We start from the raw sequence: 27,168 nt of genomic DNA, 5'->3' as shown, positions 1-27,168 counted from the left end.
TGCATTTACGTTTGCACATTTTAATAAATAGCTCCAATTTCCTAGGATAATATAGAGATAATATAAATTCCAGCAAGAAAAAAAAGCACCTGAGCAACTCCACAGCTTGTAAGGATGTTTTATTGTTTCCAGATAAAAGATTTTCAGCCAACATCCAGGTCAAGTATAATGTGGTAAAATTACAAACCTGTTTCATCTACTAAAAAAGCTGCTGGTCAAGAGTGAGATAACATAGGATGACAGCAGTAGGGAGAGCAAGGCATTAAGGCACTAAAGATCTAGTGTGCATGGCTCACTGACCATACTACGGCCTTGAGAAGTGCTGTAAACATATCTTCATATCCGTGTAAAACAGAGACTTCTAATTCAAAAACAATAGAATTAATTCTTTTGAGAAAAGAAAATATTAAGAAGACTGTCAGGTTACTGCAGAGTAAAAAAGGAAAGAATAAACTGAAAAATGACAATGTCAGTGACTACACATCTTAACCACACCGATACAAATGGCCCAGTTGATCTCTTGTTGCCATCTCCTTTTTTTTGTTTGTTTTTTTTTTTACAAAAGAAGCATAAACATGAGAAAAAAAAAGATTTTAATATTCATCTTTAAACAAGCACACTTCGGTTATAAACCTTTTTTCACACTGTAGAAGAACATATATGAGTGTCAGGGTAAACTGAATGATAATAATCTTGCAGAGAGAATTAAAACCGCTCATAAAATTTCACATTACTTCCCCCCACTTAAATTGGGCTGTCTTTGGAGTATGGAGTTGGTAGTGCTGGTGGAAAGAGGGACTTGGCTCATTTATAGTTGAAATAAAGGTAGGAAGAAAAACTGCAATCTGATTTTTTCAGCAGTATTTTCTTGGCAACAAGTAGAACGCAAGTGCTCTTTTAAAAATATCCCGTGCCAATCCTTCTTTATTTGAGAAAAGTATCAAGCTTTCTCTGGATATTGTCAAATGAGTCCATTCCCAAGTAGTCTGCCTGACCTTGCTCCCATTTCTGCTTCCGTTCTTCTGAGGACATCTGCTGGGATTGGGATGCCTGTGCGTGCGCGTGCGAAGACCTGCTCTCGCCCTGAAGGAATATGGAACATAACAGCAGGGAAATGAATAAATGACAAGACACGCAGACTGCACACAACATGCTGTTTTTCCTTTTTTTGCTTTTTGGAAGCAGCAAACTGCCACACTTAGCCTTTCCAAATTAATGGCAGCAGGCAAACACGCGAAAGCTCTGATTTTAGAGGAAGGGCAGCAACAGCAATAAACCAGGCGCCAACGGATGCTTAATCACTGCTGAGCTATAAAAAACAAAACAAATCTTTGTCTCCATACCTGTTCACTCTCAAAAGTGACAGTTTCACTGTGCTGGAACTTTGTGAGATGAATAAGAAGACAGAAAAGAGGTTTAAATAGCTTTGCATCATTCAAAGTTCAAAATAACGGCTATAAATTTATACTGGAGCGTTTCAGCTCATAAACTGTCTGAAAGAGGATCTTTTAGCTCCCTTAAGTTAAATCTGTTGAGATTGGCTTCCCCATGCAGGCAAAGGATCTGAAAAAGATCAGCAGGTGGGAGGGACTGTATGTCTGAGATGACTATATTAGGGATAGATCCTCTTGCTCACATCTAAGAGCATTTCGAGCAGTCTGAAGCCTCAACTTTTGGCTCTCAGGGATCACTTACACATACGCTGACCTTGCTATTTTAGCCATTTGTTATGAATTATCCAGTGACTCCATGGTTGTAGTTTTGTGCATTCGTTGCAAATGATCTTAGGTTCAAGACAGGGAGGACATACACACCCAGCCTCAGGGGTTCATCAAATGGTTGTCAGACTATGTGGTGTAAAATCTATGGTGACCCCTTTAGAAATACAGTATATAGCAACAAAAGTATGTCTTTTTCTTATGAACTATCCGCCTTTGTAACTATACAGAAAATAAGGAAACAGCTCTGTTTTAAAGATAATACCTGATGAGAAGTCGCAAATAGTGCAGGTGCAATTAAAATGTCGACTTACCTCCACACATCCTGAGTGGAAGGGCTGTTCTCCATACTCCTCGTGCAGCATGAGGACCACATCACCCGAGTATAGGGTCCACCAGTTGAGAAGGAAAGTAGGGTGTGTGGCAGCATCCTGCTCACTCCCTGAAATCTGTTTGGTTTTGGGATCAAATGTGTAATCCCATGGTTTGGTCTTCCCCAGGAAATGGACCACCTTGGCATTTCCACCATATCTGAAACCAGTATTACAGTAAATGAGAGGATGTACTGTAGATGTAGTGTGGTTATGGTTCGATTTACTAAATGAAGCTTTTCTGAATAGTGTTTAATATCAAATTGTAGCAATAAAGACATTTGTATTCATAGACATAAATAGTATAGAATATGCTTAAATAAAAAAAGTTTTAGAAATGTTTTAGGAGAAACCCTGTATGTTAGTGTCAAAAAACATATTATTAAATTGTTGTGTTTTTAATTGGTCATAATAATGAACTGGACACTAATATAAATTTTAATGCTCCAGGAAACATTTTTGGGTGTCTGTGTTTAAAAGCTGGGTTAGCATGAATGAAACAAAATCCTTTTGGAGAAATAAGAATGAGAAATATATTGATCCACCCCAGTTCTGACAAGCTTAGATGTCTTTGTAGCACTGGCAATCTGCTCAAGTACACAAATAAACCTGAACCCGACACTGTCGGGTTTGTTTTGCTGTGTTTGTCAGACCTCTAAGCATTATTGCTGACAACTACAAACAACTAAAGACATGTTTATCTTCCCTGTCCTCCTGATGGATGCCAGGAAATGCCAAACCAAAAAAAGCCTGCTGATGAGACCAGAGGTGAAGACACAGAGATGCAATGAGGATGAGAGGGTAGCTTTAGACACAGCACACAATGACCAGTCCTGGAGGCAAACATTAAAAGGTCTTTAAATAAAGTGCTCTATTTCAGGAGTGGGTATCAGCTGCTCTGAGCTCAGACTGGGCATCCAACCCAGAGCTGAGGGCCTGCTGGGGCGACACTCTAACTGTGCTGCTGGAATCTCGCTGCTCATCTCACCCGTAACCTGATGTCATGTCACGATGTGAATACGCATTCATGTGACCAGGTATCTACTTACATCTTGGCTTTGTATCCAAGACACAAGATTTTAGTCACATGGACAGACTGCTGTTGCGTAATATGAATTTCCCAGGGTAGCAGGTAAATATAGTATCTTATAGAGTTTGGTCACATAATTTTTTTAAACCGCACCTGTGACTTTAAGCATTTCATAATTACTCCATGAGTTTAAGTGTGCTTAGCAGACACTTACTGTTTAAATGCTGGGAGGTAAGTGTAGATGGCTATGCTGCTGAGATTGTAAATGAAAGGGAGATGTTTTGATATGTCAGCTGTTGCCCAGTTGCTAAAGAAGCCATTCAAAATCCCTTGGTCTCCTCCTGCAACAGAGAAATACGAAGGTAAGTGTGACAGTATGATAAGTCGAGTCGCTTTATATGGCACATTTAAAAACAACAGCAGTTGATGCTTTCCAAATGAGGTAGAATAACAAGGCAAATCTCTAAAAACATACATATAAAGCCCTAAAGAGAGATACCCCCAGGAGATCCCGACAGGGGGGGAGAATGAGATCTCCAATTGGACGGACTCAAGGTTAATGACCAATGCAACGGAAAGGACTATGAGTAAGACATGCATCTGCGGCAAGGCGTGTAAGAACCAGCGTGGCCTAAAGGTCCATCAAGCCAGAATGTAATGTTTGGAGTGGGAAAGTGAGGTGCAACGCACAGGTCCTGAACCTGGTGAGACGCAGGAGGAGCCTGGCCAGGAGGCACCCCACAGAGCCCAGTCCTCCAGTCTTCCAATCCAAGCAGTGTAGTTCCACAACAGCGGATTAAGCCAGCAGTTGGAGCAAGTGGCAGAAGTTTGATGAGGATCTCTCCAACATCACACAAGCTGTAGCCAAAAGAGATGCTGACAGCAGGCTTAAAACAATGACCACCATCATAGTCAGCTATGCCTCAGAAAGGTTCGCCCTGACCGAGAAGTGTAACAAGACCCCTTATACCATGAACCGCAGGGCCATGAAGATTCATCGACTGCGCCAGGAGCTTAGGAGCCTTAAGAAGCAGTTCAAGAACACCAATGCGGAGGATAAGCAAGCTTTAGAGGAACTGCAAAACATCTTGCGGAAGAAGCTGATTACCCTCCGTAGAGCAGAATGGCACAGGAGGCGGGGAAGAGCGAGAGCCAGGAAACGTGCAGCTTTTATTGCTGATCCCTTTCGCTTTTCAAAACAATTGCTCTAGGTTAAGCGAAGCGGGCGGTTGGAGTGCTCAGCAGAGGAGATGAATAACTTCCTTCATGAGACCATGAGTGACCCACTGAGGGAATAAGACTTGGGACCCAACGAAGCTCTCATCAACCCTGCCCCACCATCAGTAGAGTTTAAGTTGACGGAGCCAAGTTTGAAGGAGGTGTGTGAGGTCATCAAAGCAGCCCGCTCAGCATCTTCTCCAGGTCCCAGTGGCGTACCCTACCTTGTCTATAAGCGCTGCCCAGAGCTGCTTCGTCACCTGTGGAAGATCTTAAAGGTGATATGGCGGAAAGGGAGAGTTGCTGATCAATGGAGGTGCGCAGAGGGAGTCTGGGTTCCCAAAGAGGAGGACTCTAAAAACATAAACCAGTTTTGGAGCATCTCACTATTGAGCGTGGAGGGGAAGGTGTTTTTTAGCATTGTCTCCCGGAGATTGACCGAGTTTCTCCTTAGAAACAATTATATTGATCCATCAGTTCAGAAGGGGGGGATCCCAGGAGTTCCTGGTTGCCTAGAGCACACTGGCGTAGTTACGCACCTTATAAGAGAAGCCCACGAGAACAGAGGTGACCTAGCCGTATTGTGGCTGGACCTGACTAATGCCTATGGGTCTATCCCACACAAAATGGTTGAGCATGCTTTACACCTCTACCATGTCCCCAGCAAGATTAAGGACCTGATCCTGGACTATACGCCAACTTCAGGCTTAGGGTCACTTCTGGGTCAGTTACTTCAGGCTGGCACTGCTTCAGGAAAGGTATAATAACAGGCTATACCATCTCAGTTACGCTCTTTGCCCTTGCAATGAACATGGTGGTAAAGGCTGCTGAGGTGGAGTGCAGAGGGCCGCTAACAAGGTCAGGTGTTCGTCAGCCCCCTATTAGAGCCTATATGGATGACCTCACCATCACAACATCATCAGTTCCAGGTGGATCTTGCAAGGACTTGAGATACTCATCTCATGGGCAAGGATGAGTTTTAAACCTTCCAAGTCAAGATCTATGGTACTGAAGAAGGGGAAGGTGACGGACAAGTTTCCGGTTCTCAGTCTCAGGGACCATTAACGGAACAACCAGTTAAGAGCTTGGGGAAACTCTGACTCCAGCCTGAAATACTCTGCTGCCATTCAGAAGGCAAATGAGGAGCTGGGACCTGGGTAAACAGCTAAAGTTCCCACAGTACATTGCAAAAACATCCCTCCGGCCAGACATGATCATTATTTCTGAGGTCTCAAAACAGCTGATCATGCTGGAACTCACAGTGCCCTGGGAAGAGCGGATCGAGGAGGCCAATGAAAGGAAACGTGCAAAGTACCAGGAACTAGTGCAGGAGTGCAGGGGAAGGGGCTAGAAGACTTTCTATGAGCCCATAGAAGTGGGTTCTAGAGGCTTTGGAGGACGATCACTCTGCGAAGTCCTAGGCCAGCTGGGTGTGACTGGGACAGCCAAGAAGACGGCCACCCAGGCTGTGAGCAAAGCGGCAAAGAAAGCCACAAGGTGGCTGTGGATTAAGAGTGCTGATCCGTGGGTAGCTACTGGTACGCAAGTCGGGGCCTGATCACCCCCGGCTGGGTCGCCTGGGCGAGGGTGTATGATGTTGTGAGACCAGAAACACCTGATGACCCCAGGATACATCACTGAAGATGAGTACCAGTGCATCCAGGAGATGTGTCTTGTATAGATAAAACTAATAGTCACATAAATAAAAAACCTAAATAAACTATAGTTTAAGCATATTTTTCAGTGATTAACAATTTGCTAGAATAACAAAATTACAATAATGAAATAACTGAATCTGATTTAATTAGGCTCTGAGGACCAGCTGCTGTGTAGTTCAAACATTGTAACATCTTTTCAAGACAAGTGGATTTGCAAATAGTGTACAGTGTCTTTTCCAGCGCTGACTTTTTAATAACATCAGTCATGAAAACAAAACAAGCCTCAGGTTTTAAAATTTATTAACAGTTTTGTAATCTCTTGTAAAAATGTTTGTCTTGAAGTAATTTGCCTTGGTGGCATTTGCATGCTGTGAAAATCTCTGATATGGTCACATAACAGCAAACTTGGCTTTAAAAATGTTTCTGGTCAGGTTTTGTTTGTTGGCTGAATGTCTTCACTGAAAGAGTGAGACGAATGAAAGGCACACCTGTGACAAACCACATTAGTTTTCACCTCAGCTCATCTGCTGAGATATAAGCCCAGACAAGCATTTAAAGAAATGTTCTCACATGTTTAGGACACACAACTGGATCTCATGTTCCCACTGCTACCTGAAAAAAGTAGATCTGATTTTCTAGAAACTGCAGGTAGTGCTTTACCTCAGTGGGTGCACACAGGTTGGGGCATGTGTTTTAGCAGCCACAACATTAAACCCACCAAAGTTAATGTGAACAGTGTTGATTGTCTCATTAGAGGCACGACATTGCAAAAATGCTTCGGGAAACAGTTCAAAAAACAAAGAGCCCACAGCATTAACCAGGCCTCCAAACTTTGCAGATCCCAATCCAATCACCATCTATGGGATGCGCCTGAACAAGCCCATTCAAAGGAGGCTACACCCTGAAATCCACAGAACCCAAAGGATCTGCTGCCAAAGTCTGGTGCCAGATACCACAGGACACCCCCCTGAACTCTCATGTTCATTCCCAGACGGGTCAAAGCTGTTTTTTCTTTTCTTTTTTTGTGGCATGAGGGGGAGGGATATTATTGTCATTACGCTTATTTTTATTGCATAAAACATTTTATTTGTAAATAATCCTTTTTATTTTTTTCAGATTAAAAGGCAAAACAAAAAAATCCTAATCAAAGGATAATGTTGGTGTCAGTAGAAAAAATTGAGGTGCTGCCTCTGCAATTACATTGAATATTTCCAAACTTTACCCTACTCCATTCATGACCAGCCAACTTTAAATAATACAAACAGACAAAGAGGTTTAAAGACTTTTGTCTCTCACTGTGCTGGTACGTGAATTAACACTGGCCTCTGGGTTTTAAGTAAATGGACTGCAAGTTTGCGTCTGAGTTGCCTCAGGTCCTGGAGTTCAATTGGAGGGCTGTTACAGCCATTTGCCCTCCCTCAAGTTTGGCTGCTTTAGAACTGGGGCAGCCCCTTCTCACAGCAGCAACTTACATAAATACACAACTTATAAAAGTTTGGGAGGCAGGGATCTATTTGATGTTATGTGAGGTGGGTGACAGGTAGACAACTAGACCAGACCCGAGCCTTAAATAAATGACAGCCCCCCCCAAAATGTGATAAAAGTTCAGTGAATCTGTGAATGAGTCACTGAAATGACACTGACACAGGACGAGATGTTGGCTGTTAACAAAACTTTCACATGTCTCTCCTAAAAAAGCATAGGACTGTAAAGTCTGTGGCTTCGGTTTAAAATAACACACATAGCTGGCGTTTGTCTGAACCCACAGCCTCCACTGGAGAGTTCAAAACTTAATATGGAGCTGAGTATCTTCATTTTGAGGGGATGAGCAGAACACAGGAAGAATGTGCATCTAACCGGTGCCAGTTTGTTTTGGCAGCAGATAACACTGGAGCCACAGATGCAGAGATAGAGCCTCTGGGTTCAGTCACTTACTTTCTTTCCTCCTCTGCAATTTTTCTTTTCCAATACATCTTTCATGTTCTGCGGGGTAGAGAGGCGTACATGTGTATATCATGCATTCCTTGCAGGACAGCAGAACTGAAATGCTGAAGGTCAAAGCGGCTTCACCTCATGCCCCAGTGCACATGAAAAGACCATCCATGTCTATAAATAAGACAGCTTTACTTATTAGCATGCCATCAAGCATTTAGATAGTGGCATCACACTGAAACAGGGACTCTAAAATTATCCACAAAAAGACACTAAGGGATAAATGAGTTTCAGCTTCCAAAGGGACTCTTTCTCATAAAGAAATAAGAAAATGTCTTTTGTATGTGGTTGAAATCGTGATGTGAAAGATTGTTGTGACAGAATGAGTCGGCACTTGAAAGCAGTGGCCCATATTAAGCAAACTAATTGGTTTTTCCAGTGGCACCCCCCATCCCTGATGGAATCTGTCTCACAGCATCACAAGGGAAACAGATTCAGTGACACTAACAAGTACATAGTTTGGCACTTCTGAGCCTAACTATAAACCCCTTTCGTCTTTTGTTTACTCCACAACTGTTTTCTTTGTTTGTTGGAATTTTTGAGGTCAGAGCAGCCCGAGTAAACAATGATTTTGTCTAGAGTCCGGCCCTTCTATCAGCAGGACTGACAGCTGAATGAAATCAAAAGCTTTTTCTCGGCATATCAGATACATAATAAATACTGTTCTTCACTTAAGCACTTAATTGAGATTTCATCACAATACATTCGATTTTTTGGTGTCAGAAGATATTTATAGTCCAAACCAGGGAGATCAAACTCCTTTTAAATTGTGACCCACTTTGATCTCATTAATTTAATTGGCCAAACCATTTCAGTTACATTCAATTTTATCTATAAAGTGCCAAATCACAACAACTGTCACCTCAATGCATGACCAGTGAAACGTCTCTCTCTGTCAGTGTAAAGAAGTGTAACTTCATATTTAATCCCTGAAATATCTTAACATAAGAAGTGCAGTTTTAACGATACATGTCAGTTTTTCTATATAATAAAGACATTAAAGAAATTTCTCAGCACAACACCTTGGGTTTAAATTATGAGAAATAAATACAAGTTCTGGTAGATCATTGCCTGGACGCTGTTGTAATTATTAAACAAAAAGGTTTTTGTTAACTCATTCTTACTTAAATAAAACAGATAATAAGGTAGATTGTGAAAAAAATAGAAACATTTTTGCAATTTCATTTTTTTATAATATAGTGTGAAGATAAGAAAAGCTATAAAACTTGAGACAATATAGTTAAAATCTGAAGTTTATGCCCACTTTCACATTTTCCAAAGACATGCAGTGGGCCGGATTGGAGTCTTTGCCCAGTCTTATGTTTGACACCCCTGGTCTAACCAGTACTGCCCAGTTGGCAGACTTTGGCTACATTTAGGTAAACAGCCCCAGTGAAGAGGAAATGAAAGATTAAATTTCCTGTACAACTCAAAAGTATCTCCCGTCATCTGACAATGATTGAGTTATTTATTTGCTTTTAAAAATCCATCGTTATTTTTGAACAATGTAAACGCCACAGATAAGAAAGTCTTGGCCTAGATTTCTATGAGCTACACTAGTCTCCCCAAAACAGAGACTTGGCAATCAGAAATATACGATGGGTTTCCAGCATGCACATGACATTATTTTGGTCATGTGACGTAGCTGTCGCCTTAGCTGCATGGTCTTAGATGAACTGAGAAACTCTTTTTGCCACTTTAGACTATCACGTGGTCTCCTGGAAGAAAATCTAATAAGTGGACAACAACTTGAAATTATTTTTAAGTTACATGGCACAAATTTAATTAAAAATAAATTCAAAAGCAAATAGGCAACTTGGTCTGATGTCCACCAGACTCTCTTTGGATAGCTACAATATGTCAGACTCAGTTACTCAGCTACTTTCTAAAATGCAAGTGTTCATTTTTTCCCATTTAGAGTATGTAATATAAAAAAAAAATTCTTGAGGAGCACCATGAAACTACAGATCGATGATGATTCTAGCCCTTCACTGAACCTGATATGGCCGGCATAGCTTTGACTACAATTCAGCAACAGTACGCTCCATGGAAAAGTGTTGCTTAATGTCAACTGGTGCTCTGTGCAAAACAGGGCCTCTCAAATTTAACCTTCACCCCACCCCGGTGAGCCCCTGAGAATAACTCAGCAGAGCTCGAAAGTCTCTTACAGGCGAGCCTTGTTTCCAGGCACCGAGCTTGATAAAGACCTTACTTAGAGCAAAAGATAAACAAGTCCAGTTAAACATCATGTTACCAAGAGCGTTTCCAAAACCATGTTTGACTCAAAAAAAAAAAAGGAATTTAAAAGGGCAGAAGTTCCTCCCTTGCTATATCATTGCCAATAACATGAAAAGTAGAGTGAAACATAAATTTTCACTAACTGCAACCCTGAATCTCAATAATAAACATGTTACATGTCATTAGTCATTGCATAGAACCAAGTGCATTCCTGAAAATGCTATAATAGCCCTTTAATAGACATTTTATAAAATGCATCCCGGCATTTTACAGCAGCTTACCGTCAAAGCTGCCATGTTCTGTACAATACTGAAGCAGTTTGCCATGAGTCTCCACAGAAGGACGAAAAACAAAAACGCCAGAGTTGAAGCAATCGGGCCAGCCAGGGTCAGGAGCAGCTGACAGTTCCTCTCTATCAAACAACTCATCTATATTTGAAAGAACCTGAGATGCACAAATAAAGCACATGTTTATACACACCAGTGATGTGCAGCATCTTCATTTTCTTTGTGCTGAAGCAAAATGACCTGTTAGCCTCACCATAGTGTCTGCATCCATGAAAACACATTTGGAGTAATGTGTGAGGGTCCAACAGTGGAGTTTGGTGAAGGTGACGCCCAGTTCGGGTCTCTTCATCATGGCCAGGTGTGCAGTGTCGCCACTGTCTAGCACATCCACCACCCTCACCTCATCGTAGATCCTCTTCAGCACAGACCTAATGATTTACAATACTATGAAATGAATCACTATCAACCACCCATGTGGAAAACAAGAGTTCACAGGAACAGTAATGTGTATGAGTGAGAAAAAGTGAATGTAGGTAAAGTTTCTTACTGGCTAGGCTCTGATACTTGTGGACCAATGAGTGCCACCAGCTTCTTGGTTGTATTGTGCTTACGGAGGGATTTGCCCAAAACCATTGCTCCCCGAGCATAGTTGTCATTGGTAGCCAATGTCACAAATGCCTGATCTGTAAAGAAAGAAAACTGAATTAAATTGGTTAAAGGTTGCTCCCACCCAAGTACTAACCACGCCCAACCCTGCTTCGCTTCCAATATGAGAAGAGATTGGGCGCACCCTGAGTTGCTTAACTTAAAGTTGCTTCTTAATATAGTACATACAATTTAAGAATGCTCTCAAACTCGTGTGTTAGTCAGATTCTGTTCTAAATGTTATGAAGTGGTTGAATTGGTTAGTTGTCTTAGTTGAATTGGTCACATAACTGCATCATATGACTTAAATGTGTCATATTTTTCGAAAGCCTCTGTTTTCGCAGTGTGGGGCTGCCCCACACAGTCCACACGCTGAAGAGTGCACTCATTTGTGAGCGGCTCAGAGTAGAGCCACTACTCCTGCACATCCAAAGGTGCCAGCTGAGGTAATTCGCACATTTGACAAGGATGCCTCCTGGGTAAGGTGTTCCAGGAATGTCCTACTAGGAGGTAGACCCATGCCACGCCCAAGAGATTGGGGTGTGTCATGGGAACACCGTGGTGTTCCCTTCGATAGGTAGAGGGAGGTCTGGGCTTCTCTGCTTGGACATCTTCCATAGATAAGGGAAGAAAATTGATGGATGGATGTGTTAGTCAATGAATTCATCCCATTAAAAAAATTTCCATAACTCTTCTGTGAATGACCAAATGATGGAAAGATGCTAGTCTATTTTCCCCCCAAGCCCTTTGACAGATTGGTGACCTCGCCACCTAAGACAGGTGGGATGGGCTCCAGCTTCCTGTGACTATGAATTGAAGAAGTGGAAAGATGGATAGGTAGATATTTTCCTCCAGTGTAACTGCATTGCATGTATTTTTAAAGTTTACTGCAGGAATATGAAACACACACCAAAAACATTACACTGCAGTTGTAGCCTCTTGCCTTTTAGGTGATGCGTTTCTGTGTGGATTCTCTAAAGCATGAATGATCCAAATAATTCATATGTTGATTATTTCAAGTGTTTTTGAATGAGCAACACAATCTAACCTCACTAAAAGTTTTCTCACAAAGTACCCCATAAAGGTTTAAATGTCTCATTAAGGTGATTTTTATTTGCAGTGTGGCATCTACTCTGTACCACCACCTCAGGCTGCTGGGAGGAAAATCTGCCAAGTCAAGTCTTGGGAACAACGGCTTGCCTGTGAGAGGACATATAAACTGAGATGACGAAATCAGCATGGCAGCTGGGATAGTTCTGTGACTAGCAGTTAGGCCAACACCAATCCCATTTGGCCTATGCGCTAACCCTCTGGCAGTAAGATACCAATAATGGGCAAGGAGATCACAATAGATAGAGTATGTCTGACATGCTAGCAGCCCAGAGTTTCTATAAGTTTGGGCCAGTTGGAGAACAATGGTTCCAAATACCACAGCTTGCCAGGAAAATTTGTTCTGTCTCACTGCCTTTTCACAGTGCCACACCTCCTTTCTCTTACGCCCCCTTTTCAATTGGTAGAAACCCTTCTGCAATATGAATGTAACACTAAAAAAACACATAAAAGATGAGAATTAGCTCTGCAACAACCCAAGTTACAGTGAAGTCACCGTCCAGGCAGCAGGGTCATTTCATTTTGAGTCAGGGGGACGGTTCCCAGTAAGCTTATACCACAAATTAAAAAGTAATTATGGTGACTTAGGACACAGAGTAGTGTAGTAGGTCTCAAACTAAGGTCCAATGATAGTAAAGTAGTCTAAAAAAGGTACCCTGTGAAATGATTTTATCGCACTGTGTCCACTGCACCTACTTTTGGCAGTTTCCTAATATATACATGACAAAATGGAACACAGTTATAAAAAGTAGTAACACTGTAATTATGTCACACCGGTAGCTGGTCACTGTGACAAATACAAGTTAATTATGTAAAGTAAGACTGTAACCACTTTAAGAACACTACACTTCTTATTCAACAAGGGAACACAACTACCCAAAAACAAAGAGAACAGTGACAAAAGACTATATTAGCTACATAATGTAATTTAATGTCACCAAAGTTCGCGCCATTTGCTACTTTTAAAACTTTAGAGAAAAAAAACCAAATAATTAACAAGAATTTTTTACTATCGACGCTGAGAGTGTTAAAATGTTACCTACCAGCCATGACTGACGAATAAGTCGCAGCTACTCTGTAGCCTGGACTTTGCAGAAGCCTTGCGTGGCGAAAAGGACCGACTAAATATACAGAGGTGGTTTAAATACCAAGATGACAGCAGCCAGACCGGCGTCACGTGACAGCCCCCAACACACCCACCTGCTGTTGACATGCTCCACCGCTACACAGCAGCACCTCAAGCAACACCGCTTTGAACAGGTTTACAGCCTACAGATGAAGAAAAATTACAATTATTGAAAATATTGTGCATTGCTTCCTCCTCCTAACGTTACGGAAATTTCACAACTCTGAAAAAGTAAAGGGGGAAAAATTCTTTGAGTCAGAGATAACGTTGCACTCTCAGGACATAATTCTACAGCTCTGACCTTTCAAACAGCTGCCGGGTATCTCCCCTGAGTCCTGTCATCTTTAGTTATAGTGACAAATGAAAGACGGCGAAGATGTAATGCGTCCAGGAACAAGATGTCCTGTAGTAAACATTTGGCACGTTGTCGCCACCTTGTGGATTGAAGATCGTATAGCAAGGCATTTATCAAACCGTAGTTTAGGAGGTCATTCAGTGCTCTTATTGTATTACACAACAGTGAATTATTTTTAGCTCAAGTAGTGTACTTTAAGAGGAGTGTCATAATTAAGCAAGAAGATGATATGTCATTTTACTGTCTTACATTTAAATCAAAATAATGACATCAAGTGGCAGAATTAAAAGCATACAAATGGCAATATTGACCACAATCTTACCAACCTGTTTAACATGCATGCAATGGACTGTTGCCTAAGTAGCTCAAGAATAATTTACTGCAAAAAGCAAATATAATCTTCTTAAAGTGTTATTTTATTAATTAATCTAAAGAAAAAAGATGACTATTATTATTTTTGAAAATGTTACAGTTAATTTGCATATTTGTAAAACAGAAATCTAAACATTATTATGTAAAAGCCTGTTTATCATCTTTTGTCTGTTAATTTTCAGTAATTTAAAGTAAAAATTATTTGTGTTATCATTGAAATAAACGTGTAACTATCCAGCACAGAGGCATAATCTGTGTGTGTCCTGGGTCTGGCCTCGAGCCTTCATACGATGTTGAAATTTCTTCTTTTAAATCACTGAAAGAGTGCCTTTTTAATTTAGGCCTATACCAAACTGCATGGGCATTTGCATTTTTAAAAAGCACTAATCAAAGGAGAAATAGAAATCACTGAAATGACAATATTACGAACAAGCTGACTGACAAAGTCCTAAAAAATTGGAACAATGAAAAAAAATATAGTACATCCCACATATTATATATATCAGTGGGATGAGGGTCAATACACTGCTTTTATTTGAATATAAAACTAGTCATATTTTTTTCCCTGCATTGTGATGCGTGAAAACCAGTCAGTGAAATTTACTTTTCCAATTTTACCCCAGAAATGTGAATGTGAAGTAAAATTTCCCGCTGGTCTTTGGCTCCCTTATTTTCTCCACCGAGGCAGATGCTTGGCAGAATGGAGATGCTGCCAAGAAGTGCTCTTTGCTTGTCACATACTGTGCCCTTGTTTAGAAAATCCCTAACAACAGATACCCACGCCCACCTAAGCGCTGCTACTGGAGCAGTGCCATCTGAACAAGAGGGATCACTGTGATCCAAAGGGGTGCAATAAATTTGTGGCTCTTTCTTTTGTTTTCTTAAATGTCTCCTTTATAGACACTTTATAGAAACTATAAGAACATTTGGTGTTTGGCACAGTTACATTATGGTTTCATTATGGTTACATTACACAATATTTTTTCTTAAAGGTTGTGGTATACGTTTCTAAAATGTTTCCCTCTTAATTTGCATTCATTGCAGCAGATGATGAGCCCTAAAGTGAAAGTGTTATTATTGCTGTTGTTCGTACGCAGTAAAGCCTCTGTGTACCAGACACAATATTATCGTATACACATAAAAAAATTGATTCAGCGTGTGGGGATGGATCATTGATTTTATTGTTTGCACTCATCTTGACATTCTGTCAAGCACAGTGAGGAAACATGGCGGGTGGTGCCCTGTATCCATGGATACGGGCAGGAGATGGCTGAGAGGTTGGAGGGGCTGGGGGCTGGTACAGAGGAGCCGAGTTGGCAGGGGTCCTGGCAGTTCCGCATTTTAATAGAGGTTCTTCTGCACGTGGGCCGCAATGTACTTGACGGCCAGCATGGTCTCCTCGCATGTGGGCTTGATCTGAGACTCGGGCAGCAGGAAGCCATATTGACCCTCGTCACGCAACTCGAAGGTGTAGGAATATTTCACTCCCAGGTCGTAGGCCCAGTCATCAGAGCCTCCAGCAGCGGGGTCTAAGGGCAGATGAGGAGAGAGTGAGGGAAATCACTGAGATGGTGACATTCTGACAACCTGGGACAGTCTGCATGTGTTTTCATACACATTTTACTTCAAGGGGGGCAAAAAAAAAGAATCCCTTGCTTGAAATAGCTGTGGCTCATGATTGCCTTTTGTGGTTTCAAGAGGCCACATTTCTCAATGGAGATGGGTGCGCTGAGAACACACCATAATGCATAATGACAGAGGTGGAAATAGGTTATCAAGCTATCACTGAATATGCAATCTTCCCACAATAAAGTGTGACTATTTGCTGTACTTACAGATAGTTGGAGCACCGGGGCCGCTGGTGTAGACTGTGCCATACAGGCTACGCAGAGCAGAAGAAGCTCCCTTAGCAACTGCCATCTACAATACAAAATACAAATAAAAGTCAAATGTGTTATAGAGTGAATTAATTATAAGGTTTAAACTATATACATATATATATATATATATATCAACACAGTATCTGAGTATATCAGACTGAGCAAAGGTGTGTCATTGTCTGGAAATGCTTGAATTTGGAGGACTTTTTAATGTAAAATTTGTCACTTTAAACCAAACAAAGCACGCACACAAACAACACCACCTTTAAAATACAGCTGTTACACGACACGTTATAAATACATGCTTTTCACCCTGCGGGTTTCCAGTAACATTTTTAGTGATATTATAGAAAGCAGTAAAAGCATCAGCGAGTTGCAAGAGGAAATGAAACCCCCAGAGAAACGCACAAGCAGGAAATGATATTTCTGGCCAGACTGATGAGTTATGACAGATCCCTGGAGTTCTTTTGTTCTGTAAAGTGTCAGAAGACAGTCTAAATTACAAGTGAGTAATAGAGAGGCAGAGACGTGTGATCTGCCTCAGTTAGTGTGAGAGCTGGAGCAGGGGTGTGAGTGTTAACTGTGCAGCACCACGGACACCCCAGTGAGAGGTAAAAGAGCCATGAGAATGAGCCATGTAAGCAGGGAGTAAATGATTTGCTGCAGCTAAGTGTGGCCCTTAGATAAGAGTAACACAGTAATGGGGTGGGTAGAGTTATATATGTTTATATTATATGATCTATTGTAAAACTTTTTATTTGCTCGTATTCATGTATATCACACATACAGATCATTATTTGAATGAACCGAATTCATAATTATACATAGCCTGACTCAGAGATAGGTTTTGTACACTCACTGCAATGCTAAGGCAGATAACAGTGACTTACCAGCTCGTCATGGTCTGCAGCTAACTCATAGGTGTAGGAGTAGGGGAAGAGCAGCAGCTGAGAATAGGAGTGGATAGTGATGTAGGCCTTGATGATGGATTTATTTTTGCGGATGAAGTCAGCAAGATTCTTGGATTCAATTTCAGATTCAGGAGCGGTGCCACAGTAAGTTTCGCTGCAGGGGTTGGTGGAAGCTCCAGTGGCTGCAATCACATAGAAAACCATGTATTAAATTTTTTTTATTTTCTTTTTAAAATTGTTAAATAAAATGACATAATAAATTACAAACTAAAAATGTTACCAAGCAGCCAAACTGTAACTAAACATATTATTGACTTGCCAGATTAAAATACATGGAAAATCTACATAAAAAAAAAAAATACAGTTCTATGTCCTGTCCTTAAACCTGATATTTTTGCTGAAGTTTTTTGTATTTTTTTTTTTAAAATAAATTGAGCTTTTTATGGAATGCCTATTAACTGACATTTAAAAATAACCAATGCAATTGCAAAGTACCCCAATTTTTCTTTTATCAGTCTAAGATTTAACTGTTCATATGTCATACTTACTGCACCAGCCAGCATTGAAGTTTCTGTTTGGATCAGTCCCAAGGCAGCTGGATCCAGCGTTCCTGGAGCGAGTTTTTCTCCACATCCTGTTCTAAAGTTCCCAAAATGCATACAGATGTGCATTAAATGCATTCTTCGAGATATAGCGCAAGGATGTCTTCTTTTAACTAAGGCAAACAACTTAAGTTTGAATGGATTGTAACGTACGTTTGTGTGGGTGAACACGTAACCATCGACGTTGAAGACGGGCAGAACAAAGACATCCATCTGGTCGAGCAGGCTAGTCATCTGAGAATCACTACCATAGGCGGTCACAGCCTGAGGAAGATTGCAAAAAAATTTGTGCTGTAATCAGTTATATTCCTTATTTGTAGGTGCTTGCCTCGGTCATCCTGGCATCTTCCTTACCTCATTGACAAACCACTGACAGAAAGCATGAGAGATCCACTCTCTGGCGTGGAATCCACAGTCCATGAAGATGGCAGGCTTGGTGGAACCAGACTTCTTACCAATCTGTGGTTGTTAAATGTAATCACAAAACAATTGTTGCATGTAGTTATAATATAAATTAAAAAATAAATTCTTTAATGTCTGTGAAGGTTCTCAGTCATCCAGGTTATCATAGTCTAAGGAGCTTGGAAAGAGGATGCCAATGTTCGCATTTTGGCAGTGAGGACAGATGGTTTGAAAGAGAAGTGAAAGAAGCCATTTATGTCCACTGTGAGCGACCATCTTTGAAAAGAGGCGGTGGTTTACGACACCAACTGTCTGCCATCTATAATCCAGTTTTGAGATCCCTTCCCAGACGCCTTAACGCCCACTCACATCCTGGGCCATCTGACCTCAGGAAATCACATGATAGGGTGGGGCCAGGTTTCACAATGAGCTCACCCGAAACCCTGGCTGATTGTGACCCACCCGTTTCACACCTTGGCTCATGTGATTAGGTAGAGGATCATCAGGGGGTCCTTGTCCCTCTGTGGGGGGTTACTCCCACTAGGTTTAAATCTGGGACTCTCCACCATTTGACCTTAGAACTGAAGAAGCTTCTCGGATGAGAGGTGAAACGTCTTCAAGCAACTTAAAGAAGTCCAGACGCTTTTCTTTCCAAGCTCCTTAGACTAAATTCTTTAATATTTATTTGGGTAAGCTACCTTGAGAACTACCATGGGACGTCCCTCATAGGTGTTTCCAATCACCTCCTTGCTGATCATATCAGAATTGGCAGTAGCCATTGAGTTCATCCATGACTCAATCTAAAATAAACAGGACAAATATGGTAAGAAATTACTGAAAACCAGAAAAGAAAATCAGAATTGAGATCGGCGCTCTTAAGAGTTTCGACTCTTACATCGCTCCAGGTGTTGTACTTGGTGTAGCTGTGGGCTCTGGGAGAACCCTTGTTTTCAATCTGGCGATCAACAGCCTCCTGAACGTCATCAATAAAGACCCTGAATAGGGTTTAATTAAAAAGTGTCACAGCATTGCGTGAAGAATGTAAATCTGGGGCACAAAATATCCAGATAAATATTCTTTAGTTTAATTGTTTGTCTAGCGACCTACTCTAGCTGCATGCCACTCTGCTGCAGGACGGTGAACACCATGTCCAGGTACTGAGCAGGCACACGGATGTCCACGCTCATGCCCACAGTCACCTGCTCAGCATTTTCTGGGGTCCAAAAGTCGAGCTGCAGATGGCAGCAAAGTCAAACACTTGAGCAATGAAACATATGTGTGTGCCTGTATGTGTGAAAGCAGATGGGTACCTGAACACTGTTAGCCAGTTCCCTAATGACTTTCACATGTTCATTAAGGACAGGCTTCAGACGCAGAACTTTATCACTGTTTAAAAAAGGGGGGTGAGAGAAATCAACATTATAAAATAACATCCACAAACACTTTGCCTTCACTCCTCAGCAGTTTCTTTGGAACACAATAATACCCTTTGCATAAGCCACAAACTTAGGGAACGCAGGCTTATATAGTACTTCTATTATTAGAACTGCGTCATTATATTTTTAGTGTCATCACATGCTGTAGTTTACAGGAATGCTGTCCTTTTTTTTTAAACAAAAGTGTAAATTTACCCCTCAAAGCGAGTGACGTCAGCGAGGGCAAAAGCCACCAATCCAAAAAACAGGAGGACCTTCATGTTGGCAATGAAGCTGGCTTTCCTTGTGTACGACACTTATACCTCGCAGCTTGCTGTACATCCACCAATCTGAGTCTTTTACGCAAAGATGTGTCGTACGTCCTTTGCTGTGTCGCTGGTTTTTTTTAGGTGTTACGTGGAAAAACGAGAGCCTACATGATGTACTGTCAATGATTAATAGATTCAAGACGTGTTTGAGGCATTTTTAAACCAAGGTCATTTGATTTGGATAAGTCACAGTTATCAGAAGTGTTTTTTGTAATGTGTGACTTGCTTTCACGACTAATCAGGATGATTTGTCTCTTTTTACACTCAGCTATTAAAAAATAAGATCCACCATGGACTGTATTTACTTTCTTTTTAATTATATTTTCGTATTCACAAAATGTACACCTACACGGTATAAAAAAACACACCTGTCAAGTTTAAATACCACAAAGACAACCACCAAAGACACTGACAATGATCTCCCAGCCTGGATTATTTACATGGCACTCCATTTTTGATAGCATGTCACTCCCAAACTTGGTATCATTTCAGTGTTGATATGCAAACAAATATACATTTTCACAAAGAGGACATAGTCTGACTATACTATATAACATACGGAAAATAGTTACTGAAGTCAGATATGCTGCAAATATACATTTACATGACATTTTGCAATACATTTCCAATTATTTCATGTATGTTGCCACTGGCAGAGCATTCATGAGTGGCTTAGCACTTTTTTTTAGCATTGTTCCAACTAGTGAACGACCTGCTGAGAGCAAAGGATAGTTATCACTAGACACTATAGTACTGCACTGTATCATCGAGGCACAATGCTGACATAATTTTGCAGAACATGCATATCTTTTTATAAATAATGGGATAAGTGTTCAGTAATTCTGTATAATATTTTCTTGCACAGCCATACTATATTAATATGGCTTTTTTGTGACACTCTCATTCATTTCACAGGGTTAGATGGGAAAATTTGCCAGCATGCTATGTGACATGGAATGGTATATGAATAAATATTCTGCAACTACAGAGGAACATGTGCACAACATTACAATCATTGTGGATGTTTCAGTGCTGGGTAATACAGTTGGGCATGGAGAAAAAAAAAGAATGGAATGTCTCCATCCCCAGGTCTTTGACCTCAAACTGAAAGAGTGAGGAAAGGTCAACTGTACCCTGTTTCTCTTCCCCCCCCCCTTTTTCCCCCTTTACTTCACGTCAGAGGAGGCATTACTTTTGACTGCAAGGCTCAGTGCCTCTGTGGCGCGAAAAGAGAGTGCACTCATCTTGGAGCTAATGCTCGGGTGAGGCCCGGGAACTGCACCTCGGGAGCAACGCAGCAGATGGAGTAAGTTTTTGCGAAAGTTGTGCCCCACGAAGCTGTACACGATAGGGTTCACGCAGCTATTGAAGTAGGCAATGCATATGGTGAAGGGTATGGCGGTGTCAATGAGTTCCACGATGGAGCAGTTGTTCACAAGTTTCAGTTGGGTGAGCACCTCCATGAAGTGGAATACCTGGTGTGGCGCCCAGCACAAGAAAAAGGCCAAGACAGCCGCTGCGAGCATGCGCAGTACCTCGTCGTCCCGCGAACGAGAGCTCTTCTGTATGTGCGTGGCCCCCAGCAGCGCCTGCCCAATAAGGCAATAACAAGTGAGGATGATGACAAAGGGCACCAGGAAGCCCAGCAGGATCTTCATGAGGCTGATGGCGAGGCGGAGCTCTTTCAACCACATTTCATTTTCTTCAGTCGGGTGCAGAATGCCGCACACTGTAGTGTTAGAGTGCGAGATGTCGTGGAGATCCCTGATCACCGCTGTGGGCACACTGAGCACGAAGGCAAAAAGCCAGATCACCACACAGGTGAGACGCGCATACACCACGGTGCGGAAGCGCCTCGATCGCATTGGATGCACAATAGCCAGGTAACGGTCTAGGCTGAGCGCTGTGAGGAAGAAGATGCTGGTGTAGATGTTAAAAATCACCAGCCCTGCACTGGCCTTGCACAGGAATCCTCCAAAGGGCCAACTATACCCTGTGGCGGTGTAGGTGGCCCACATTGGTAGAGTGATGAGAAACGTGAGGTCAGACACGGCAAGATTCAGGACGAAAATGTTAGCCACCGTCTTAAGCTTCATATAGCAGTAGATGACAGCCACCACCATGCTGTTTCCGACAATGCCGATGACAAAAATACAGCCATAGACGATGGGTACCAGGGTGAAAATTATTTCATGGTGTCCAGACATACCACATGCCAGTTCTAAACCGTCTGTTGTTTCTGTCGTTAGATTTTGCATTTTGAGCACCAAATCCCAGGACTTTTAAATGGAGGGTCCCTGTAGCCAGGGCTGGTCTGTGGTGACTGATACAGGCCTTGGGAGAGGGCCTCAGCGAGTCCTATAAAAGAAACACACACACAAAAAAAGAAAATGTCACAGGCAGCCCAGGAGAGGAGCCATCATTACTGCTGGCATGGCCCATAAACGCTAATCCACACGAGCACCCATGAAAATGCTCACTCTACACCAGCTCATTAAAGACCTGCACATTAAAGCCATCCTGACGCTTTATGTTATTTCTGTAAAGTAAGAAACCATGAAAAACAGATGTTGCATGTTATTCAATATTCCAAAAATGCCCTTTAAAAACGTCATTATTCAGACAGCCTGCATTCTGCCTTCGCCTTATAATCGTCCCTCGGCTAATGAAGGGCAACAGTAAAACTGTACAGTGTTTATCAAATGCTCGGTCCATCTGGGTTGGACTGTCAGCACCCGGAAGGAGAACATTTATGCCTCGTGTTATGACCTGAGTTAATGAAGGCCGCATGGCAAAGCGCGAGCTTGGATAACAACGCCATTAAACACTAAAGCGCTGAGGGAGCAGGGGAGGAGAGGAGAGGTTCGAGGCTCCAGTCACCGTAAAAGACATGTCACGTTTTAAACCCTCGGCGCGCCGAGATACATTGTACTCAGCATGAGAACTTCTAATCAGCACACACCTAAACAAACAGGACAGCAGGGATTCAGCTCTGTGGAAACTTTGCTCTGTGAGAAAATCAAACCTGCGTGCTGCGGAAAATTGGCCTCGGGGCTATTTTTTTCTTTTTTCTTTTTCTCTCTTTTTTTATGCTTGATTTGCACAAGCTTAGAGTGAAATGGGAATATAAAAAACAAATTCTCTCCTTTGCTGAGCATCTTTATGTTTAATAGAATAGCTTTGTGGGTGTCATTAGTGGAGCTGATGTAATAATATTAGCATAAGCCTCATTTATATGACAATATAGCTGAAGAGATTACCCAAACTTGCACAAAAAACAAGAAATATTTGTGGTTACAGTAAATCCAATTTGATGCCAAAGAAAACATAACTCTGTCTTTAGAGATCATAAGTAGGCAAATACAATTTGAAGATAATGAACAACTGTTTAACTGATTTATGATTTCTTTTGGGAATGAGAAGTTAACCTTTTATTATTATACAGCTGTCACGACAGAAATGGAATTCCCTGGATTACCAGTCTGAGTAAACGGAGCAGGATTTTGCCACAAGATGGCATGCTAGCATTAGGATTTTACTCTTTACGTCTCACTGCTGACTCAGCAGGGACACAGCGCATTTTGACAGAAACACTACTGATAATTTCAGCCAGGGTGTTTCTATACATTTAGATTTTTTTTTTTTAAAAGTAGCCATGTGCTCCTGTCACAATCTCATTGGAGTTTAAGCTATTCGAATCAACCTATTGCAGACACTTTACCTCCACATCTACTGAGCTCAGAGTCTGAGCTCCAGCAGCACAACTGTTTTATCTCAGAATAATAAAAAGATCCTAATTTTTCAGCAGATTTCAGTAGGTGAATTCTTTGAAAAAAACGAAATAAGAAAAAAAAAAAAGCCCTGCGTGCACTAAAGCAATGACCCTATCTGCTGCAGATGTGGGATTTATCGAGTGTGGAAGATGTGTGGATGCCAAGGGCAGCAGAATAATGGAATATCTCTGCGAGTTTCCTGCACAGGCCCCAGTGTAACAGGTAGGATAAAGCACCGACACAGATGTCGAAGCTCGGATTCAAAGTGCGGGTGTTTTGCTTCTTAATGTTTATAACGGTGGGTGACTGTAATATCAAACCATGCAAACAAGAGCATTAAAATGAATATCGGTTTCACAGTTTGGGGATTTTTAAACGATTAAAGGAAATCTCTTGATGCTCAGAAGAATTTTGATTGCCAGAAATGGAAATAGGAGAGAAAATGGACACTCTTTTACTATTATTAGTGCAGTGCAACGCCAGTGTTTTTCCATGAGGGAGATGAAGATAGTAAGGGAACGTGTGTTGAGTTAATACAAACAAGGCTCGATATGCTGAATATCTATAATAAAGATAAGGTGGCACAGAAAGAAGGTGACTCAGAAGAAGGCTATTTAGGGTGGCTTTGTCCAGTGAGCTATAGCTTGAGTGAGATGGCACATTACTGAATGGCAGCTATAAACCCTGGGTGACCACAGACAGGAAGGCAAACAGCCCCTTCACAAAGTCCGTGCGCAAGCTGCATCCTCTGAGACAAGACAAAAAGGCTGCAAAGGCCCAGAGTTGTTTGCAAACAAAGCTGCTTACACTGAATGATAAAATCAGGGTTAGGAGGAAGTTTGGGGACATTTCTGCCCTCCAGATCTCTGTGGCTGAATCCTGAGTGACATTATAGTAGCAACATTTGAGTCCTATTTTGGGGCATTTAAAAGTGGAATCGTTCTGGGAACATGGGATTTATTTACAAAAACTAAAACAAGGACAAATTAAATCACTTTTAGTTTAGGATAATAAGATTGTCTAAGTTGGGACAGCGAGAAAGTTCCCATCAACTGAGCTATCTGAGGCTACCCTTAGCTTGAGAACCCAGCTGCTCGGACATGAGCACCACCATCTGGCTGTTCAAAGAGAAAACCACTAAAATCAGTGGCTGATCGAGTTAATGATTTATATCAGCCTATTACAAAGTGAGGTTCATCTTACTGGAAACAGGCCACTTCACCCCACCTTCCTGTTTCAGGCCTGTTTGGTCAACAGGATGCTCTGCAACAATGGGTGCCTCTGATTTTTGTGCATCCTGCATCTCTAAAGGTGTTAAAGAAATACAAATTCAGCACGAGTTAATTAACCAACAACAAGACCTGAACCTTAAATTTCCTCCTTTCCCTGAAGATGAACAACAATGGTGTCTAATTGCATAGTGCATCTCAGCCGTAGCCTCCTACAACTCACTTCCTCCTCCGTCTCAGCTTGCATGGTGTTGCTTTAAATCATGAGCTTCTTGAAGTGAGGCAACCTCCCTAAACTGCTGAAGAATCTGCCACTGCATTAAAAAAGTGATACAGTAAAGCTCTCATTTTAACATGAATCCAGAAATAGAAAAACATCAAAGGGTTTAAATTAATAATACATGTGTGTATGACATTGTGACAGTGTCCATGAACTAATCAAAGACTTGACTTATGGCTTGCAGCTGGGCAGCTAATGGAAATATTGGCTCCAGAAGTTATGTCTGCATCTTTCTGTTTATAGAACTGCGCTTTCATGTGACGTACACAATCAAACAACACAAACCTGTGCCTGAGAGGCTTCCAATCATTTCTTGTACTACGACTTTGAATTACAATAACCTAGGAGACTGTAAATCCTGCTATCTTTTATTTTTTTCCAATTGTTTTGGTAATTCTGTTAAAAAAAGAAAACCTCGTATAACCTGAGAACAACAAGTCTCTTGAATATGGAAACACGAGAGGGGGGAATGAAACTCCTAAAAACTTTGACAGCAACTTTTACTCTGAGAAGTCTGCAGCACTTTATTTTGGCCCTTAACTTCTTCTTTCCTCATTATTACTTCAATAGTATGAATTTTGTCGCCGTCACTCACACAACTATAAATTAAATTCCATCAGTTCTTTTTACCCCTGGTTTGCTTTTCCTTCACCTTTTCACGTGGTTTTTTTTGTGATTAAATTCTTCATAAGCGAGGATTTTCAAAGAGCACGGAGATACTGTTTATCAGGAAGTGGATCCAATTTTCTATGGAGATATAAGACCTGGGTTTGTATAGATGGCATGACTAGGTTCTGAATTCTTCTCATTCCTACCGCAGATTTACTGTAGTTGGTTTAAAGGTTTTAAACACAGAAGAATTTCATAGACAGAGTAAACAAACAGAAGGAATAAAACTGCGCTGATTTAATTCGTGAATAAAGCCAGTATGTTGTTGTGTTGTTTTATTTTCATTTGCAGGTTCTGAAAGTAATATTAGTCATTTTAGTAAATGAAAAAAAGTTTTTCGAACTGCACCAAGAATCAGCAGAAAACAGTTTCTCTAACTTATCCCTAAAATGCTAACGTTCATCAATGAAAGCAAAGATGAAAGTTGGTGAGAATCCTTCCTGAAAGCGAGGCAGTGTCAGTGCTTACCTGCAGTGCTGAACCAGGAGGCTGTTGATGCTTTCAGAGCAGGACGGGCTGAGAGATAGAGAGACCACCGCAGCGTGTCACTGACTGCTTCTGATTTAACTTAACCGCTGGAGCAGGACGAGGAGGAACACCGTCTGACACACAACCCCCTCCTCACCCCACCACTACTCTCTCTCTCTCTCTGACACACACACAAACACACACTCTACAGTGATGAATGAGTTACACTGGAGCCAGTCAGCTACATATTGTCTTGACCCATCTTTCACTCTGGCCAACAGACTCTGCAGATACACAAACAACCACACATGAGCTCTTACACAATAGCACCTCTCCTCCTCTCTCTCCTCCTCCTCTTTACTTTCCCCCTTGCACCTCAAGCACTATCTCCCCTCCTCTCCCTTAACGTCTGCTTTTAATCATCAACTTTTTTCTGTCTTATGAAATTGACTACTTCTGACAGCTTGAGATGATTAACATTCCAAATCTAGCCCTGTTGCATAATCCTTTAAGGGTGTTCAATTTGGCTCTGCATTTTAATTGACTATGCAAAATCATGCTCATAATCACAGACAGCACTTTGTTTAAGTCTTACTTCAATATTTTGGCCACCTCACTCCTTCCACTTATGTCAGCTCTCATCCAATGACAGTCCCACCGTCCCTCGTCCTCTGCACAGCATGAAAGGAACGGCCAGGGTCTGATTATGACTGAGCCTGTCAACACACTTTATTAATAGCTGCCACAAGAATCCCCTTGAATCACTATGCAACACGGGCTCAAAAAAGTGTGTGTATGTCAGGGGAGATCAGTTGGGTGGAGCCTGAGAGTTGGGACACTGCTATTTTTTCCCCACTTCTTGCTAGGGTTCCTCAAAGCGTTTCCTGCATTTCAGTATGCGATTCATCTGTCACTCATTTGCCACGCTTTTTTTTAAAAACATATGGACCTTTTCTCGGCATTGTGTAAATCTATGTGCATGCATACCTCAGAGCTTACAACTCCCCCTTGGCCAAACTGTCTCTATTGAAGCTGTAAGTTTGATGAAAGTGACTTATTAAACCACTAAAACAGTTCATGTGTGATCAAA

At 41.5% G+C, this 27,168-nt stretch overlaps 3 protein-coding genes across 5 annotated transcripts; all 3 read right to left on the bottom strand.

Annotated features, from left to right (window-relative positions):
* Positions 1-102: 102 nt before the first annotated feature.
* Positions 103-13,778, bottom strand: gyg1b (glycogenin 1b). 2 transcript variants are annotated; one of them, XM_005912330.3, is made up of 9 exons: positions 13,695-13,778; positions 13,311-13,536; positions 11,060-11,195; positions 10,766-10,940; positions 10,507-10,669; positions 3,334-3,460; positions 2,033-2,249; positions 1,344-1,382; positions 103-1,083 (listed from the first exon to the last, which is right to left on the bottom strand). In XM_005912330.3, exons 2-9 carry the CDS (start codon positions 13,315-13,317, stop codon positions 925-927), a joined length of 1,023 nt encoding a protein of 340 aa, XP_005912392.1. In that variant the 5' UTR covers positions 13,318-13,536; positions 13,695-13,778; the 3' UTR covers positions 103-924. The 2 variants fall into 2 exon arrangements, with proteins under 2 accessions (XP_005912392.1, XP_005912393.1); XM_005912331.3 differs by lacking the exon at positions 1,344-1,382 and having other exon boundaries at positions 13,695-13,776.
* A 1,501-nt stretch (positions 13,779-15,279) lies between these two features.
* cpb1 (carboxypeptidase B1 (tissue)) lies at positions 15,280-19,683 on the bottom strand. The gene is made up of 11 exons (XM_042219417.1): positions 19,547-19,683; positions 19,226-19,301; positions 19,023-19,147; positions 18,811-18,910; positions 18,614-18,715; positions 17,868-17,972; positions 17,667-17,777; positions 17,460-17,550; positions 16,891-17,093; positions 15,956-16,040; positions 15,280-15,649 (listed from the first exon to the last, which is right to left on the bottom strand). Exons 1-11 carry the CDS (start codon positions 19,609-19,611, stop codon positions 15,462-15,464), a joined length of 1,251 nt encoding a protein of 416 aa, XP_042075351.1. The 5' UTR covers positions 19,612-19,683; the 3' UTR covers positions 15,280-15,461.
* Positions 19,684-19,811: 128 nt separating this feature from the next.
* Positions 19,812-26,842, bottom strand: agtr1b (angiotensin II receptor, type 1b). 2 transcript variants are annotated; one of them, XM_005912328.3, is made up of 3 exons: positions 26,674-26,842; positions 26,079-26,362; positions 19,812-22,017 (listed from the first exon to the last, which is right to left on the bottom strand). In XM_005912328.3, the coding sequence occupies exon 3, from the start codon at positions 21,915-21,917 to the stop codon at positions 20,826-20,828; it is 1,092 nt and encodes a 363-aa protein (XP_005912390.1). In that variant the 5' UTR covers positions 21,918-22,017; positions 26,079-26,362; positions 26,674-26,842; the 3' UTR covers positions 19,812-20,825. The 2 variants fall into 2 exon arrangements, with proteins under 2 accessions (XP_005912390.1, XP_042075401.1); XM_042219467.1 differs by lacking the exon at positions 26,674-26,842 and having other exon boundaries at positions 26,079-26,626.
* Positions 26,843-27,168: the final 326 nt, after the last annotated feature.

Source organism: Haplochromis burtoni, unplaced genomic scaffold, assembly GCF_018398535.1.
Source record: "Haplochromis burtoni strain Fernald_Lab_line unplaced genomic scaffold, NCSU_Asbu1 Contig_1, whole genome shotgun sequence".
Taxonomy (NCBI): Eukaryota; Metazoa; Chordata; class Actinopteri; order Cichliformes; family Cichlidae; genus Haplochromis; species Haplochromis burtoni.
This window is presented reverse-complemented; position numbering and strand designations above follow the sequence as displayed.

What these genes read in the sequence shown, in the direction of transcription:
- gyg1b (XM_005912330.3), bottom strand. An exon ending in TACCTCCCAGCATTTAAACA is followed by an intron (nt 2,250 to 3,333) that starts GTAAGTGTCTGC and finishes TACTGGTTTCAG; the next exon opens with ATATGGTGGAAATGCCAAGG. An exon ending in TCCACTCAGGATGTGTGGAG is followed by an intron (nt 1,383 to 2,032) that starts GTAAGTCGACAT and finishes CATCTCACAAAG; the next exon opens with TTCCAGCACAGTGAAACTGT.
- cpb1 (XM_042219417.1), bottom strand. Translation starts at nt 19,611, where the DNA reads ATGAAGGTCCTCCTGTTTTTTGGATTGGTGGCTTTTGCCCTCGCTGAC. An exon ending in ACGTGTTCACCCACACAAAC is followed by an intron (nt 17,551 to 17,666) that starts GTACGTTACAAT and finishes TGGGAACTTTAG; the next exon opens with AACAGGATGTGGAGAAAAAC. An exon ending in CTGCAGACCATGACGAGCTG is followed by an intron (nt 16,041 to 16,890) that starts GTAAGTCACTGT and finishes TTTGTATTGTAG; the next exon opens with ATGGCAGTTGCTAAGGGAGC.
- agtr1b (XM_005912328.3), bottom strand. Translation starts at nt 21,917, where the DNA reads ATGCAAAATCTAACGACAGAAACAACAGACGGTTTAGAACTGGCATGT.